Genomic DNA, 14,774 nt, shown 5'->3' with positions numbered 1-14,774 from the left:
ACTAGGAAACAGCTGTGATTTAATTCTTTGAATCACAGATTTTCTGAAATAACACATCTCTGGAGGAACAACAAATCCACCAGAAAAGTTTTTAAGTCTGTTGTGTTCTTTACATTTGTGTTTGAATATATATCTGTCTGTATTAGCTCAAAGCAATTCACACACACTTGCTCATCAAAACACATAGACTAGAAACTGCTCAAAACTTGAAAAAGTTTTGAGATTTACATTCAACCCCCCTTCTGTAAATCTCATTGTTAGTTCACTGGGAATAACAATATTGTTATCTTCAGTGATATTTGACATCATCACTTATATATTACACCTTCCATGTGGGATATTCAGCCTTTTTCAGAATGGGGATTTTAATACTTTCATACTTGTTCAGAGACATGTTTAGATCTCTTCTGATTGTAAATTTATCAGTTTGCTCTGATACCAATTGTTGCCCAGTAGTAATACATTTATTTAGGGGGGGTTGGATATAATTGTATAAATGTTTCGAACAAGTATAAAAATATAACAGTTCTTTATATTTTAGATAAAAAATGTTACAAACTCTCTCAAGAAATACTGATGTTCTTGAGAGCTGCTAGGTCTTACAATGCTCGAGTTCATCACTATGTGATGACCTAAATTGTGTTTATATAATACACAACTGCTACAAATCAGTATAGAATATGCGTTATCAATTACTAACAGAAAATGATACATATCTTTAACTGAATATACAAAGTCCTATCACTCAGAACGAACAAATATCCATCCCTCAAAATAAGGAACATAATTAATCTTCAAAACAGACTGCCTTCAGATGCCGATGTTCTACAGATACTGATGATGCATTAAATCCCGACGACACATCAAATACTGATGACATCTAAATACAGTTAGATCCTGAACTCCTCTTGATCATTGAGAATCAGCACGTAACAATAGTAATGCAAAATTCACAATTATTTTTTTCTTCAATTTATGGATAATATTTGTTGGATAAAATTTTTAAACCATCACTTAATTAAATATTAATTCGTAAGCATCGCGTAAGTTATAAAAGCGCCAAAATCTGATTTATAGAATTCTATAGCAGAATTAAAAACAAACAAAACTTTCTAAATTTTTTTATTTGTTTGAAGTTTGATTTTAATTTTTATTTAACTATTTTAAATTAATAAACGTTTTATCCATCTCGGTGAAAGCAAAATTATATTATTGATTGATGTTAAAATCAAACTAAGTATAATTAGTTAGATTAGGTTTGTAAAATGGATCTCGAGCTTAAATAAAATAATAAACACAATCAATGTGGCTAAAAAAGTTAGATTATTGAACTGTTAATTCATCGATCGGTATGATAGTGTTATCTTAAAATAAAATAATATAAACTATATACTCGAGCTAAAAATTAATAAAATTGATCCACGGTAAAACAAAATTAAAACTAAAATATAATTCGACCATCTGAAACAAATAAAATATACTACTATTCATCTCAGATAAACTTAATTGATCTAGTTTTAAACAAAATTAAAATTAAATTAAATAAAATTAGTTAGATTTGGTTAGTATAATAGTGCTTTGAGTAAAATAAAATTAAAATTGAATTAAATGTGATTCTTATTATGTTAGCCCGGGGTAGAACTTATTGTTCAAATTAAAAATAACTATCTTCCATAAATACAAATAGAAATATTAATAATATAATATATTCAATTAGTAATATATTTAAATCTTAAAATTTAAATACCTCTAATATAAATATCAATTTTATATGTGTATATGTAAAATTGTGATAAAATAAAATCATATAAAATTTTGAATAAATACATTTTGCATCTTAAAATTTTAATTCAATTTATATTTTAAAAAATATATAATATTAGAAAATTTGCATGCATCGAACATGTTCCAAAAAATTCGTGCATCGTACTGTTGTAAACTAGTAATGCATTAAACTTTTTAATTTGGTAGATTTTTTGACATGGAAAATACTGATTGGTTCTAGATTAATTCATAATTTCTTAATTGGTCAACTCCATACAAACTATATACCCAGACTCGGATATGATAATATATGATTTTTGAAATCGAAATCATGTATCATTTTCCTTTTTTTATTTGATTTTAAACTAGGATTCAATATTGCTAAATATGACAAAAATGATTTTTAATGTGAATACATGAGTATGGCTGTCAAAAGGATATTATCCGGATCCGAATCCAAAAATACGCATTCGTATCCCAATCCGGAAATATTTAAAAAAATAATATCTGAATCCGGATCTCACGGATACTATTCGGATATGGATAATATCCGGATCCGAATCTGATTTTCAATTATATTTTTTTTTATTTTTTATTAAAAATTCAAAAAAATTGAAACAAATACATTAAAAATTAAAATAAGAGTTAAAGTGATTTAATCATGTTTTAATTTATTCAAAAATTAATTTTCATTTATCTTTCAATATATTTGTTATCTTTAAATTGTTGAACTCAAATGATTTTTTTATATATTAGCGGTGCTGCCCGAAGACTTAAATGAATAGCCCTACAGTTATATAAAATTTGTATAAACATATTATTTATATGTGTGTATTTATATACACATACACACACTATAAATTTAATATAATAAATTACAAATTAAATAAATATTTAAATATAATATATTTATTCGAATTCAGATATTATCGGATAAGAATATGGCTATAGCCGTATCCGTATTTGTAGTCGTCGGATTCGAATACTTACGGATTCGAATACGGATGATATCCGCTTTATAACTCGCATAAGTGTATTTTATATCATTTTACACATTTATTATTTAATTTTAAATCAATACTTAATACTCTTAAGTACGACAAAAATTATTTTATTATCGAATAATTTGATCTATAACTCTCCTAAGGGCATTAGTCTCTTTAATTTTTTGATAAATAGTGTTTTTTTAGTTTTAAATAATGATTAATTTATTTTCCTTAGTTTCACCTCAACTGTAATTGATATATTACGATAAATTTTAATTAAATGAAGTGTGTATTTTTTATTGGTTCATCTAAAAAAATACTATATTATAATTTTAAAAATATTAAACTTTGTAAATAAAAATAATAAAATACTATTAGAAAAGAGACCGGGCCGTAATGTTTGCATGGATCTCAATTGAATAAACGTAGGCTATATAGTAATAATCGGGAAAGAAGTGTTTTAGTTTTTATGTGTGTCTCGTTATGTATATTTTTAAGGAAAATATTAAATACAGAGTTCGTTTTTAACATTTAGAGCAATATCGTTTATTTTTTCAAAGAAACATCTAGAGCAAATAAGTTATGAAAAGATTAAACTGTCCTCCGTATGTATATCAATAACCTCTAAAAAATTTAATACAAGGATAATATTGTCTTTTCACAGCATATTTGACGTAGAAGTTAAAAAAAGAGCTCTAATTTAACATTTCCCATTTTTAATTATTTGATGTGGTCTCTTAGATCATTTATATAGCTATGGTAGTAGTATTTTTTTTAATCTCTGATTTCTTTTAATTATAATCTTGATTAGATTATAGGAGTCTACACTATAATTAAATACAAAAGTTTAAAATATATTAGAAATGATCGGTTTCATCTTGGTTAAGAATATATGCGGCTAAATTATAATAGGAATCGCATTTTGATTGTTTTAAAATTTAGGAACAAAATTTGATTGTTCTAAAAATAATTTATAATGTTCTGATTGGTTAACTGGATACCTGGTTAGTTAATTAATTGGACAGTGTAGGAGACTCAACTATTATAATATAGGATAAGATAGGATATTAGGGGTGAGCGCGGTGCGGGCGGTGCGATTTTTTCCTCATGTGCGGTTTGATCAAATTTTCAAACCGCAACCGCACCGCGAACCCCCAAAAACCGCATAAACCACACCACAAAAATGCGATACGGTGTGGTGCGGTTCACTGCGGTTTGTACATTACAAGTTTGAAAATTTTAAATAATTACAAAACTTAAATAATTAAATTTCTGAATAATATAATAAAGTCGTCAATATTCTTCAATAATACAAATTATAAATTCTACGCCGTAAAGTTTAACGTAGAAACTTGGCTCAACAATTAAATGAGTTCACTGCTCTTAAATAGGTGGTTTTGTACCATGTGTCATTATTTTTTAAGAAACACAAATAGGATGATCACCACGCAACAATTAACAATTGATCTTGTAGAAATAAGATGATCACTAAATAAGCACTCCTACTATGTTAAATGGAATCAAACTTAATAAATGGAATCATGAAATATAACTATTATATATATATATATATTAAATATTGCGGTGCGGTGCTGTTTGAACCACATTTCAGAAATTTAAAATCACAACCCGCACCGCACCGCGCGGTTTATTAAAAATTCAAACCGCAACCGCATCACGAAAATTAAAAATCGCGTTTTACGGTGCAGATTGGTGCGGTGCGGGCGGTTTTTTGCGGTTTTCTGCTCACCCCTATAGGATATGATATAATTAGGTCCTAAATAATTATAAGAGTATTTTATGTAAATATAAATAGATTTTAATAATTAATAAATTTTTATGAAAACGAGAAAATTATACTAAAAATCATAAATTTTCCCTGAAAATTAGGACCAGGGTTTCGTTTCTTCTTGATTTCGAAGTGATTTTGAAAGAGGGGTATCGTGTTTATATCCGTTGTGAAGCTTCTAAGCTGTTCTGTCAGAATCTCAAATGAACGAAGAGACTGAAAGTTGAGAGAGACAAATTTCTATAGCAAATTTATTTGGCTTTGTTTGAATAAATTTGTGGGGAACCTATATACTATTTATTTCCTTTTTTCATATATAATTAAAACGATAAGCCATATAGACCTCTATCTAACAATCATTGCCAAGAAAGGTATCATTTCATACTATCTGAGATGCACATATTTTTGCAAATATGAAATATTACAGCCACAAATTTTCCTGGTAAGACTTTATCTTTTGCTACAACTTTACATGGATAATTGTTTTTACAACTTTGCATCCTACTTTAGGTGTACATTAAGGTTTTCAACTTCAATATTCAGAAAAAAAATGATTTTTCCATAATTCGTGTATTAGTAATGGCGTTTGTGACTTGGCCAATGACCCATTTTATCAGGTTCTTAGGCAACCTCTTTGCAACTCAACATCAGGAAACTTTACATCAGTGTACTGCTAGAGACAGGCATATAGAGTCATCCTACTAAGACCTTGATACTAACAGTTAGCTAGGGCTTTTGTAGAAGGTAACCAAAGAAGCTGCTAACAAGTGCCACCATACAAACAAACAACAGAGGGAATCCCGGTTCGAGTTCAGTTCTCTTACTCCTCAGCAAAGCCTGCATACAAAAGGCATGGATTACACAAGGGATAATACTGATGAAATATAAGAAAGACTAGTTCATGTTGGTGCACTTGGTTTTATGACTTTATCACATTTGAATGAGGGGAATATAAACTAGAACCACTGTACCAGTATGGCCCTCTTAAAATGAATTTACAATTACCGCGAGAAAGAAAATGGCTTGGAGGTTTTCACTAGGTTTAATAAGCAGCTTTACGAGTCCATACGATTAGCTAATTCTTACCCTAACATATGACAAATTTGGTAATTTTGAAAGTTTTTGTAATGAATTAATTTGTTTTAACGAAGAGAAAAAGATAATTTTACTAATACTAGCAATGGATCCACGAATATTGATAGTTTACTGGGACAGATTCGAGACGCCCAGCCGCCTCCCTATCTCAACTATTACACAAAACAATTCATAAACCAAACCCTAGCTTCTCCTCCCCTTTTAACTCTCTTCCCCCTTCAATTACTATCTTGCCCTTTGACCCCTTTCTTTTTATCCTACTGTTCACCCAAATTAGTATTTTACTCTTTTGCCCTTCCAGCTTTGTTTTTCCTCCTTGAATACACCATTGGCTGTTTAACGGACACTTGGGGTGTCACAGTTTTACACCCTGACCAACGACTTCATCAATATTTCACCACAAACTGGGAACTGCCATGAAAAAAGTTCACAGATCCCATCCTATGACTCGGTATATACAGTAATCTTTCCACATCAAATTTTTAATCGTCCATTTTATGGATGCATATATCTGATTCTTCTAGGAATAGACAGAGAGTAACAACATGATTTACAAATCTGGTCACCAATGGACATGATAGAGGGGCAAAGGGCAACATTGTGGAACTATAGCGCAATCTGGAAGGATATAGCTCAGTTGGTAGAGCTCCGCTCTTGCAATTGGGTCGTTGCGATTACAGGTTGGATGTCTAATTGTCCAGGCAGTAATGATAATATCGTGTACCTGAACCGGTGGCTCAATTTTTTTAAGTAATGGGGAAGAGGACCGAAACATACAAACAATTTCTTGATATCCAACCCGTTCAACCCCCAAAGCAGATTAAGCTTTCTCCATCAAATTAAAAGCAGCAAGAATAATTTAAAGCATCCATGACACAACCAATAGGCTTGGATCAACAATGTAAAAATACTGTTAGAGAACTAATAAAATTTACAACTTACCAATTCCTGCTGTAAATTTTCCCTGTCTTGTGTACTCAACCTCTTTTCTTCTGTCAGCTTTGAAATTGTTCTCTCAGCCTAAAATAAGCCAGAGATTTTGGTTATTAACACTCCTAGCAATCAAAATATAACCATAACTTCTCAAAAAAAAAGTATAACCATAACAAGATTTTACATAACTAGATTTATTTGTTAAATGTCCCAAAGCAATTTAGAACAGAATCAGATATTACATGAAAGTGAGTGTTTCTCTCCGCCCATTAAATATTTAATGTCACTCGTTGCTGAAAAGATTATAACAAAAATTTAATGAATCTTGCAGGGATGGATTAATTTCTTTTGTAAGTATTTTAATTTTTACTCAGTAAAAGACCACTAATACTAGATGTATTTCATAACAAATAATTTTTTTTTACGTTATATCTAAAGTATTTTCCTTTATCTAGTGGTTGACCCATCACATGAGGCTTACCTATGTCCCTTGATCATTGTTGTCATGAAGACGACTAGTCAACGACTAGTTGACACGAAAGTACTCGGGCGCCGAGAGCCTCGAAGCCCGACTTGTCAACGACTAGTTGTTGTAAAGGTAATCGGGTCGACGCCCGATTTGGGGCGATTGTGGTGTGCCATGACTCGATCAAACCCATGACAACACATAAGAAAGATATGAAAATGAAAATGATATTAAGATGGATAAATTTGCTTGATATTCATTAAACCTATGTGACATGTCTTTATTTGCTTGCATTTGTTTGGTATTTGCAATATGCATGCTATTATGCAGTAACTATGTTTATTTGAGCTTACTATTCTATTACTTTTGATTTAAATTATGGGATCGACATGTTTAGTTATGTTATATATTCAATCTAGTAAGTATATGTACAATGAGCACTTAGTCGACTTTTAACGACTAGTCGAACGACTTGTCGACTAGTCTTCTCGAAGGTACTCGGACGTCGAGGCTCGACTTGGCGCCGTAATAACCATGCCCTTGATAACACTTTCTAACTGTCTATATACTTATATTTCAGTATTACATTTCAAGGAATTGAAATTACATGTACTGAAAATATTACCTCATTTAACTTTATTTCAAACTTTCTGATTTTTGACTTCACCTCCTCAATATCCTTCCCTAACTTCAGCTTGTCCCCGTCCATCATTATTTCAGATTTGACATCATTCAGTGGTTTATGGTCCTCAATATCTTTCACTACCTTCAGCTCCTCTATTTCCTTTACCATTTTAGAATTTATGCAATCCTTCTTTTCATGCACAACATCTTTGCTTAGCATCAACTTCGGAATATTTTCTTTCGTTGTTGGCTTTGAGTCCACAGCACCATCCAATTTGTTTTTTTTCATATTCTCAATAACCTGTCAGTATTTGGTTAACAACTAATCAGTACACTATGTCCTGAATTCAGAAGAGCATTTGAGAAGAAAGCAACCAATATTTGGTAGATAACTTAAATTCTCTAAGTCACATATACTCTTGGAGACCTATATAATATATAAAACTTTTCACCCCAAATACTAAGGAACTAAGACTGAATAAGACTCAAAACCTTCATATACAAATATATAAACCTCTCAACCAAATATAGAACTTCATCTCCATAGACCAGAATATAAAACTCAGAGACAAGATTCACAAGGATTCAATATAGGAACAATTACTAGTAATCAAAGAACAGCTCACCGTCTGACGAGGACTGAAGTTTTCGATGCTATTTGGATTTTGATCTTCTGGTATTAACACTTCATTATATTGCACCTGCTTTAGTCTTTTATTGACTGGAGAAGATATAGGATAATTAGGTGGGCTGACAAGAATCACTCTCAGCTTCTTCTCCTCAACATATTTCCCATCTTTGGAAAACTGAGATATGAAACAATAAAGTTACATGAATTTCAAATAAAAACCATAAACTTGTATTAGTAAAAAAGTTTTAAAATGGTACCGTGGCAGATGTAATATCCTCTTCAGTTGTCCCCGCAACAACCATAGCACATTGCAGTAAAAACTTGTCTCTGCAAAGCATATCAGGAGGAATAACCCGTAGTTCTTGCATTGTAACTGTATTAACACAGGTGCAAAGAATTAAACAACAGTCTTTAAGTACACTCAAATTCCTTGAAACCAATAAATAGCAAAAAAGAATTAATGATTGTTTTTTAAAGTACTAGTCACACTTGAACCTTTACCTTTAAATTTTATAATGTTTTATTTAGAAAAAGAAAACCGGTTCAAAGCAAACGTTACGTAAGGTTCATACATTGAGAAAATTTCCCAAACTATGATACTTGAAACATAAAAAAAAAACTAGATACCTGTGAAGTCACATATTGCTCGTGGACTCAATACACCTGTGTTTGGTCGCACACAGTATTTCTTTGGAGATGTTGTTTTCACCTGCAAGTACAGTAGTTAATTTTATTAGTTTCAGTTCCATGTAGTACGTGCATAGTTACATAAGTCATATCAATGTAAGCGACTATTCATTTTCACCTTAAAGGCGACATGTTGGTTGGTCTTATTGACTAATCGAACGGAGCATGAACATTGTTTCTTCAACTCAACTACAAAATAAAATGGAAATCATAATCACAGAAATAAAATATAAACTTCTCAAAAAGCCAGAGCAGAATCAAATCTGCGATATAAACAGCAGCAGCTTGACAAAGTTTAGCCATGGAAGAAAAACAACTATTTTTTAATGTAATTAACTTTTATCTGAATCAACTGCACCGCGTAAAATACAGAAAATAATAGTCACTAATTTTAGTTACAAATTAAAAAATATATATTTCAACTTACAAATAAATCTGAGTTCCTGTGGCTGAATTTCCAGAAGTTCGGTACTCATTATTAGACTTTAAACAATCTAAAAAAGGCATTAAAACACTAAACCTGACCAAAAATTCAACAAATCCAGATGTCTTCACCTGTAAAACCAATTAAAACAAAAATTATGCAACTCGCACAACCAAGTTTGTTTAGCACTGACTTCTAGAATTAGCTCAAAACATAATTTACAAACATTCAATCACTGCATTGACTTATATTTCACAATCAAGCAATGCACATGTAAAATTCAATTTACAAAATTAATTCGAGTCTAACAATCAAGTACTCCAACATAATTTTTTTTTAAAAAAAAAAGCAATTTACAACCAATCACAATAGCATGATGATCTCCTTGCAAAATATGAATTTATTAAAAGTCAAAAGTCCCTTTGTTGACTTTCCAAAAGTTTGTCGGTCCAAAAACATGCATTAAAATCAGTAAACCTAACCAGAAACTTAACAAATATAGATTCGTTTACCAAGAAATTCAGAAAACACAAGAGACTCACTCATACAACCATATATAAACATATTATCACAAATGTTCAGTTAAATTCACAATTCAAGTACTACACAGAGTACAAAACAGAAAGCAATAACAATAAATCAAAGTAGTCTAGCAATCGCCTTGAAAATTATGGATTAATATAACCAACGTACAAATGAATTTAAATTTCTCTTGTTAAAATTCCAGAAGTTTGTGAATCCAGAAAAAATATAAATCACTTAACCTAACCAATTGAACAAATCCAAATCCCTTCACCTGTAAATCCAAAATATACATAGAATCGACTTAAACCTCACAATCAAGTCATACACATAGAATCCAGAGATCAAAACAATAAGACAATAAACAGTCAAACACTATCGTGCGTTCAATTATGGAATCAACTTAAATCTCACAATCAAGTCAAACAAATAGAATCGAGAGTGCAAAACAATTAACAGTCAAACACTCTCGTGCAACAACCACCTTACAATACATAAACTGGTATACGCCAACTTACATATAAATTGAGATCCTTCGGTTAAACTCCCGTACCTTGACCAATAAACACAACTTATATCACTCATACAACCAAATATATACATATATAGCTACAACGTTCGCTTTGGCAAATGAAAGCTGAGAAAACAAATAGGAATATCACTTTGGCAGAAGAAAGGCCAGAAAAACAAACATGAAATCACTACTAGCGCCTTGAGCAATAAATTTGATCTAACTTAAATCACTCAAACAAGGCCTACATGTAAAATTCAAACTACAAATCAATCAACAATCAAACACGAAAGCCTAACAATCGCCTTACAAAACGTGAACTCAAATACGTAAACTTACGAAATAAACTTGAGCTCCTCGGCTTAAATTTTGGAGTTCAGCAATACAAAAAAACACAAAAACAATAAACCTAACCAGCAATCAACAAAATATAAGATACATAACTCAGATAAGCAAATGTATACATATAACTATAAACACAACTTACCTAACTCGTATAACCAACGCAATACATAATACTTAACTTGAATTTCACAATTAAATGGATTAAAAAAGTGCAGAAATCTTATTAAAATGTAAAATCACATGAAAATTAAGATGTTAGGTTCAAAAAGAGCGAATAAAGTAAATGATGAGAGAGCGAGAGAGAGAGATAATTAACTTACATGAGAGACGGAGAGATGTAAGATAATGAGCGTTCAAGGGTTGATTAAGCTTGAATAGTTGAATGTCATATGACGAGTACAGAGAGCGAGAGTGAGAGAGAGAGGAGTGGAGGATGGTAGTGACGAGTGAAAGGCACGTTTGTAGCGGTGGACCACTCGTAACGTACGTCTTCTTGTCACCGCTTCGGTTGTTTGCGTGCGCGGTAAATTACGACCCGACCCGACCCGACTTCATTCAACCCAACTCCGATTGGGCCCTTTTTTAAGTTTTTATAAATAAAAATATTTAAAAATATTCATGTTCTTCAATTTTTTTTTTGTCGGATCATGTTCTTCGATTTATTTTCAAAGATACGGTAAAATTTGTGTATGAGCTTGCAGTGAAGGTTGAGATTGTAAATGTTATATTTGTATTGTATATAAGTTTGCACCTGATTTTTATTTGCAAATTGAATATTTTTGGAAAAATCTAAAAATTTAATATTTGTATTAATTTATACAAAGATTATAAAATTCGAATTGTCAAAAAAAATTACAAAATTTGAAATCCTGTTGAAATCGGTTGCTTCGGAGTAGAATTTATTACTTATGTTCAATAACAGATAAGATAACTTGCTGAAAAATTATTCTCATTTCTCAATATCATACTAACGAATATAATTAACGATGAAATCTGATTCCGAGTTGATTATTTATTATTTCAAATACAAATTAACGAACATAGGAGCTATTCTTTTTAACTAGAATTGTGTTCATGTATTTCAGAATTAACCGGCAGAGGAGCTATTTTTTGAGATTAAAATAGTACTTTATTTTTCATTGTACAAATAGTGCTTATCAAGTATATTTACCAGAACTTGGTACTTATATAATCACAAGTATATTTACAGGAGCTTGTATTTGAGTTGTTTACAATTTTCCATTCTAGTTTTATTTTGTCATCCGCATTTTAGTTTTAAAAATAAGAAAGAATGATAAAATTACCAACTATTTAAGTAAGAGTAACAAGAATACCCATTTTCAGAATGTATGGATAGCCCACAATCCCCATTTGACCCTATTCCTGTTCTCACCATCATCAATAAACAGCGGAATTGAAAATCCGTACAGGTAGATCGCCTACAGCATCACAAGCAAGAAGATTATCATCCAGATTTAACCAACTCAAATTAATATCCAATCATTAGAATGCTGCATACGCTACGCGTTTAATTACATTTGACTACTTAAAGGGATTTAGGTACCCTCAATTGGCTCTCAAAACTGTTCCCAAATACTTACGTGTAACATGTATAGTTGGTAATTTTTCTAATAATCCTGCATGCATATATATGTGCACACAAATTAGAACACGACAAGGGTCATGCCACGTCATTCGGGAAAAGTTTTGGGAACCAATTTGTGGTATGTATCTAGCACTACTCATTTAAAATTTTTAAATGAAGCCATTTTTCCGGTGACTGCTGAATCAAGAAAATTGTTAGTTAAAGACAAAATATGCATATAAAGACTGTAATATTCTTGTCAAAAAAATTATTTATCACTTTATTTTTCATTGTTCATGTTTATCACTTTGTCTTAGTTATGGGTGTTCGAACCAAGAGCCTTGGCTTTACAGGTTATCCTTGAAAAAGTACTCCCCCGTTCACCTTTATTACCTAATAGATGGATTATTTAAGGATATTTTTTAAAATCATAATTATAAAAGTCATACCCCATGTTATAGGGAAGAAATTAACTACTTTTGATTTTCTAGGATCCTTGTGCATCAAGTTTATAAAACGCCATAATATACTGCGTCCAACATAAAGATTCTTGATTTTGTCCCCATCTGTTGACCTTCTTCTGAATGGTGACGTGAAAACATAAGACAAGATGATATGTGTTTTGCATCAGTGCTGGAGTATAGTCTCGTTATCTAATAGGAGTAACAAGTAAGCTAATAAGTTTGAATTAATTAATAGATTTCAACACAAGTAATTTAATTTTCACTTCGAATATAAAATTATCAGGGTCGCTAAATTTTTCCAGTCCCAAGCCTCTGTATATTTTTAATTAAAATTTTTATACATGTTCTACGGTAACAGAGATAATATGCAGCATTTTACTGTCACGAATTCTTCGTACATTCTATTTCGAGACAAACTCTCAGTACATCACAGGTATGCTTCTCTAAAACAAGATATCAATGATAAATAAAAAATGTGTTGGAATTCATGCACTTTCACATTCATAGTATCTATTTTTTATATATTCATGCATCTTGTAATCAAGTTCATTTAGAGGTTCATTGTATCAACTCTCTAAATGACTCTCTAGAAATATCTGTAATATCTATATATAGCCTATTCAACAACACATGTAATCAATCAATTCAATCAAAGGAATCATATTCAGAAATATTAAAACATTCTATCATCTTTTAGAGCTCTGCAGTAGCAACTCATTTAGATTCCTACAAATTGGCATCAGAGCAGTTTTTGATTCTAATCTGGGATTGAAACAAGAAGTGATTACATGACATCAAATTCAGACTCTCAATCATCTTTAACTCCTCTCTTTGATGGTGAAGATTATGACTACTAGAAGATCAAAATTAGAACTGTTCTTAGGGTAGAAGGCTTATGGAATATCGTGGAGAAAGGTTTTGTAGAACCTGATGATGAATCAGACTTGTCTGAAGCAAAATTAAAGAAAATTGAAACATCTCGTCGCCAAGATGCAAGAGCACTGAGCAAACTACAGATAGGAGTCACCAAACCAATTTTTACAAGGATATCAAGAGCTTCAACAACAAAAGAAGCATGGGAAATTCTAGAAGGTGAATTCCATGGAGATGATAAGGTAAGAAGTATTAATCTTCAATCCCTTAAAAAAGATTTTCAGAATTTAAGAATGAAAGATTCTGAAAATACACAAAGCTATAATGCTCGTGTAATGGAGATTGTGAATCAAATGAAAATCTTAGGTGATGATATTACTGATCAACATGTTGTGGAGAAAATTTTGATCAGTTTGACAGATAAATATGAATATATTGTTGCTGTTATTGAAGAAACAAAAGATCTCAGCAAGTTGTTAATAAGAGAATTGATGGGCTCTCTTCAAGCACATGAAAAAAGAAGGCTTAAACAGGCTGAACAATCAGAAAATGCTTTTTTGTCTAGAGCAAAGGTGAAGCCACAACAATTTTCAAAGAAAGGTGGTTACAATCAGGAGCAAAAGAAGGCAGACTGGAGGAAAAATACCACCAATACTTACAAAAATGATAAGAATGAAAGAGGTACAAGTTCTAACCCATAATATTTTTGCAACATATGCAAAAGAACCAGCCATATCACATCTAAATGTTGGTTCAAGGGTAAGCCTCAATGTAATTTTTGTAGAAGATTTGGTCATATTGAAAAAGACTGCAGATTTAAAAATTGTGAGAGGGCAAATTTCACAGAAGAAAAGGAGGACAACAAAGAAGAACAAATTTTTTATGCTTGTCATTCCAGCCTTCATGAAGACAACAAAGCATGGTACATAGACAGTGGTTGCAGCAATCATATGTGTGGGATAAAAAAATCTTTGTGCAAATGATACACAATAAACCCAAAGGTGAGGATGGGTAATGGAGCTGTTGCAGAAGCAGAAGGCAAAGGACAATTTCTATAACCAAAATCTGGAGTCAA

General features: G+C 31.2%; 2 protein-coding genes across 2 annotated transcripts; one reads left to right on the top strand and one right to left on the bottom strand.

Annotated features, from left to right (window-relative positions):
- Positions 1-5,077: 5,077 nt before the first annotated feature.
- LOC141703690 (vesicle-associated protein 2-2-like) lies at positions 5,078-11,279 on the bottom strand. The gene is made up of 9 exons (XM_074507131.1): positions 11,098-11,279; positions 9,403-9,530; positions 9,094-9,164; positions 8,916-8,997; positions 8,546-8,661; positions 8,284-8,463; positions 7,659-7,958; positions 6,577-6,654; positions 5,078-5,376 (listed from the first exon to the last, which is right to left on the bottom strand). Exons 2-9 carry the CDS (start codon positions 9,449-9,451, stop codon positions 5,266-5,268), a joined length of 987 nt encoding a protein of 328 aa, XP_074363232.1. The 5' UTR covers positions 9,452-9,530; positions 11,098-11,279; the 3' UTR covers positions 5,078-5,265.
- Positions 11,280-13,167: 1,888 nt separating this feature from the next.
- On the top strand, positions 13,168-14,621 carry LOC141703691 (uncharacterized; the record flags this gene model as incomplete). Its single annotated transcript, XM_074507132.1, has 3 exons — positions 13,168-13,259; positions 13,710-14,380; positions 14,484-14,621. Coding segments are annotated over exons 1-3 (901 nt in total), but the record flags the coding sequence as incomplete, so codon positions are not given.
- Between the last annotated feature and the right edge of the window lie 153 nt (positions 14,622-14,774).

The sequence above is a fragment of the Apium graveolens genome, unplaced genomic scaffold (assembly GCF_009905375.1).
Source record: "Apium graveolens cultivar Ventura unplaced genomic scaffold, ASM990537v1 ctg6992, whole genome shotgun sequence".
Lineage (NCBI taxonomy): Eukaryota > Viridiplantae > Streptophyta > Magnoliopsida > Apiales > Apiaceae > Apium > Apium graveolens.
The sequence above is the reverse complement of the archived record's forward strand: the minus strand, read 5'-3'. Positions and strand labels throughout refer to the sequence as shown.